General features: G+C 45.3%; 1 protein-coding gene across 1 annotated transcript; it reads right to left on the minus strand.

Moving 5' to 3' along the window:
* Positions 1-1,329: 1,329 nt before the first annotated feature.
* LOC123181971 (F-box protein At5g07610) lies at positions 1,330-3,071 on the minus strand. Its single transcript, XM_044594400.1, has 2 exons — positions 2,787-3,071; positions 1,330-2,662 (listed from the first exon to the last, which is right to left on the minus strand). Exons 1-2 carry the CDS (start codon positions 2,916-2,918, stop codon positions 1,556-1,558), a joined length of 1,239 nt encoding a protein of 412 aa, XP_044450335.1. The 5' UTR covers positions 2,919-3,071; the 3' UTR covers positions 1,330-1,555.
* Positions 3,072-4,532: the final 1,461 nt, after the last annotated feature.

Raw genomic sequence — 4,532 nt, forward strand, 5'->3', positions numbered from 1 at the left:
TCCCATCTCTAATGCCACAACAGGTGCCTGTCGAGCTGTAATTTCAGTATTTCATGGATTCAACTAAAACTCAACCTTCAACCAACAAAGCAGTGAGGGAGGAAAGCCACCCTTATTTTAGGTACAAATATTTCTACTTACCAAGAGTTAAAAGAATCTGGTTTTGTTACAATTGCTGAATGACTGCTATGTGACTTAAATTATCTGTTGTGACAATTCTTACAAAAATGGTGCCATGCTCAGCTTCTAGTAAAGATCCTAGAATATAGATTCAACAGTCTAGTCAGGATTCATGTGACGGAATGGTGGTGAATGGAGGAACTTGTACATACATTATTACCCCAGTCTTACTACAAACATATCCATGAGTTAATAATCTTATTACTTCTCCTCAAGAAGTCCTCTACACTTGAGCAAAAGAAGAATATGAAAGAACTATATTTTCTGGGTTTGTTTTTATGTGCCTAATATGCTTGTGACTTCGCAAATTCAGCTAAAATTTAACCTCCAACCAATAGAACAGCGACATGGAAAACCACACTTATCTTTAGATTCAGGCCACACTTTTCTACCTACAAAACGTTCACAAAACCCGAGCGACAAATATTTCTAGGGAAATTATCTGCTGTGGTGATTATTGTTTTAAAAAAAGTTACCGTGCTCAGTTTCTAGTAATGAGAAGACTCAAAATTGAAGTTAAGTAACCTAGAAATAAATTAACACTCTAGTCAGGATTCAGGTAGGTAAATGTTGAACTATACACAATTAAAACATACTGGGAAGCATAGCTACTTGAGTAAAGAGAACGGGGAACTTGTACGTATATCTGCCCTAGTCTTGCCGCAAACATACATATATCACTGAGTGAATCATGTTGTTCTCTTCCCCTAAAATGCCCCTTCCCTCGAGCAAAAAAAAAGAAAGATAAAAGAACAATATATTTTCTAAGTTCATATAGCTGCATAATTCCTGACACCATCAATAGAAGGCCATGTAGGATCACAAAAGAAACTAATATTTCTTTACCTTATATGATACAATATAGAAGAGATAATCCACAGACAATCCTTTCAATTCTTTCTTTCTTTCTTTGAAACGGAATCAATTCTTAGAAACTCATAACAACAGAACTACCATCGATGAATAACAAGCTGTACACTAAAGATATTTATTTGCATAAATAAATGGGAATAAGAAGATGAAAATACAAACGATCTCAAACATAATGCACTCCAATATCTTATATTACCACACATCGAAAGCTAAAAAGGGGGCCAAAATAATTAGTACTAAATGACAGCAAATAGATTAAATGGTTAGGTGCATTCATACAACTATGCAAGGCCCTTACCCTTACAAAGTCTTGGCTAACAAACATTGTTCAAGCCACAAAAGGCATGCACCAGAACACCAGCAGAGAAGAATACGAAACTGGTAGACAGAGGAATTGGAGCATATCTAAGCAATGCCACGAAACTAGAAAGTAGGCCCGTACCAACCACTAATTTTTACAAAGGTATTGTGCCCTGTTGAGTTCCAGATGCTGCACTGAGTCTCAGTGACCAGCTGATGGCAGTTCCGCAAAACAGGGAGTATAAGGTAGCCCAATCATGAACTCATCGCAGATAACATGTACTTTCTGATTATCCATATCGTATGACACTGTCTTCTTCTTCTGGTTGGTAAGGAAAATGACATTACAATCTGGATGAATTGCAAACATCTGATAAAAATCACCATCTTTGCGACAATGCCTTCCGAACAGCTCTGAAACATTAACAGTATGCTTTAGGGTCCACTTTCCAGTACCATAGTCCTCAAGAACCCAAATATCGAGTTCACTATCATCACAATAATCCACCTGCCACGCATACAAACGCCCTTGAGATTGCCCAGTCAAAACAATATTACAGCTCGTCCAGTCAACTGGCATTTGAATCTCCTTCCAAACTTTCCCCTCCACGTCAACTGTGGGTATTATTGAATTACAAAGGGTGGCCAAATGCATGGTGCCATTCAAGAAGACATGTGTGCGTCTACTACAATCCACATGAGTTACGGAGGACCACTTAGTCTGCACGTAAGTCCACTGTCCAGTTTTTGATGAGTAGATCGCCATTTGTCCAGGAAGGTGGTCAGCATTGTAAGGGGTTGCAAACACCATAAAGCGGGTTGGGACAGCGGCTTCGAAACCTAAGTAAGTCATTGGTATGCCTTTCTTCCATGGGTGGCTGCACTCTTGAGCCGGAAATACTACAGGAGGCAGCACAGTCCACTCTTGAGTCGCGGGATTGCACACAACATAATCATTTTCACACGCAGAACACGAATTCCAGCAGCTGCAAAGGAGAAGACCTTCGCACAATTGTTCGACATGAACGTTTTCGTACCTCTGCCGCAAGAAAGGGAGAGAAGGGTCGACCAGAGGCAGACCTCTCCCGGACAAATTGCGGAATTTGAGGACACCGGCGTTCTTGTAGAAGAAGCCGGAGAGGGTCTGTGGCGACCTCTTGAGGATGTCCCGGGCGGAGCAGAGGACGAGCCACGGCTTGGACACGCACTTGAAGCGGCAGAGGGACCTGTAGGGCACTCGCGAAAGGATCTCGACGAGGGCGCCCTCGGGGAGGCTCGGCACGGGCTGCTGCTCCAGCTTCTGCTTCTTCTCCTGTCAATGATACAAACGGTTCGTTCAGGTTCCCGATTCCTTTCCTTTCTTGGATCGAAGATGGGGGCACACTAGAAGATTGGAAGGCCTTGTAAAAAAAGAAGAGGGACTTGGAGCAAACCTTGGAAGCTACTGCAGAAATGGTGGGGAGCTGCGGCGTGTCCTCCTCGCGGTGGACGGTCGCCGGTGGGTGGCTCTGCACCGTGCTGCTGCCATGCTCGTCTCCTTCTTCTCCTCCTCCTCCTGGCGGCATCGCCTCCTGCCCGGCCCGCGGATCCGTGCCTCGAGGCAGTCGACTCGACGGTTGCGACGCCGGCCGCCGCTGCTCGCCGGGGCTAGGGCTCGGGATGGGGAATGGGGCGGCGGCTGATTTGGGAACGTGAGTAACTAACCCGGTGAGAGTGTGTACTCCGTCATAACGGGCTCGTGGATTAGTACCATCAGCAGGTGGCCATGTAAAAACGGCCCAATGGATCATGGTAGTTTCTCAGACCTCTCGCCTTGTTTCCGAGGAAAAAAGAAACTCCCCTGGGTTTTTTTATACATACATGCACAGTAGTGTAAACGATATCTGCATCAGGGGAATGTACATAGCGGTTTTTGTATGTGTTGGTACTAGTATATTCTGAATTATTACCTTCTTGCACCTGTTAGTCTTCGAAGCAATTCCCAAGATACTCCATACTGACATTGATCTTTGCTAGATGAATTAACAGCACTTGTTTTTGACTAAAAAGCAGCAGGGTACTAATTTTCGTTGATAGAGGAGTGAAAATACAAATGGTGTATCCGGTAGCAAGAACAAAAAAAGGACTGGTGCGGCACCAAAAGCCATACAATATACACCGGCTCGAGCAAGAATTAAGGGCAGCTCGAAGAATGAAGCCATCAACGCTAAGGGCAACTCTAGCCGAGGAGTTACGCTGGACATAGCCAAACCCTTATTTGGTTTAGCTGCTTAAAAATTGTAGGAGATGCGTCATTCGGCTCTCAAATTTGATAGGCCGCGGCAAATTCTCGGGATCCGCCTCCCCCCCCCCCCCCCCCCCCCCCCCCGTGCAATGACCTCTCTCTCCGTCCCACTTCAATTCACTTGTTGAATGGACCCATATCACTGCTGTCATCGCCTAGCTCTCGTGGATGAAAAAGCATCGAGCTTAGTTTCGTCCAAAACAAAGTCGACAGACAATCAAAGATGTCAGAGAGCACCCGCGGAGGCGCTAGACGGCCACGGAATCGCGGCCACACCGGTAAAATTCTGAAGATCACAGTTCGGTTGTGGCGAGCTTGGTCGGCGACCGACAAACACGGTCTTAGGAGAATCTTCCTCTTCGGGAGGCCGCATGCCGTGTCCCAGCCCTACCGTTGACCCGTAGCCTCGACGTCAACTCAATGCCGCCGGCGGATCGAGGCTCTCACCTCCTCTAGCCATAAAGTGTTCGACGAATTACATAGGTAAGATTTTTGGCTTTTCCATTGTGTTTTTTGCGGTGAAATTCAATATAAAATATTGGGTAGTGTAGATGAAGAGGTTAAGAGAGATGTTCTTCGACGACTCTTCGTCCGAGGACGAGGTAGAAGATGATGATGGTTTTGAAATGGACAATATCGTGATCGTCAACTAGGACATTAGGCGACCAAGACTAGGATCACAGTTTGGCCGCTTGTACATCAATCGGGGCAGAGAAGAGGCCCATGAGAAGATTATGAAGGATTATTTCGGACCCAATGCAACCTATCCGGAGAAGTATTTTCCGCAACATTTTCGGATGCACCGAAGTATCTCCCCGACCATTGCAAAACTTGTGTGAGGAGCATGATCCATATTTGTCACTACCTTGTAGATGGCATCTATCCTCGATGGCCC

This window comes from Triticum aestivum, chromosome 1A, assembly GCF_018294505.1.
Source record: "Triticum aestivum cultivar Chinese Spring chromosome 1A, IWGSC CS RefSeq v2.1, whole genome shotgun sequence".
Classification (NCBI taxonomy): Eukaryota; Viridiplantae; Streptophyta; class Magnoliopsida; order Poales; family Poaceae; genus Triticum; species Triticum aestivum.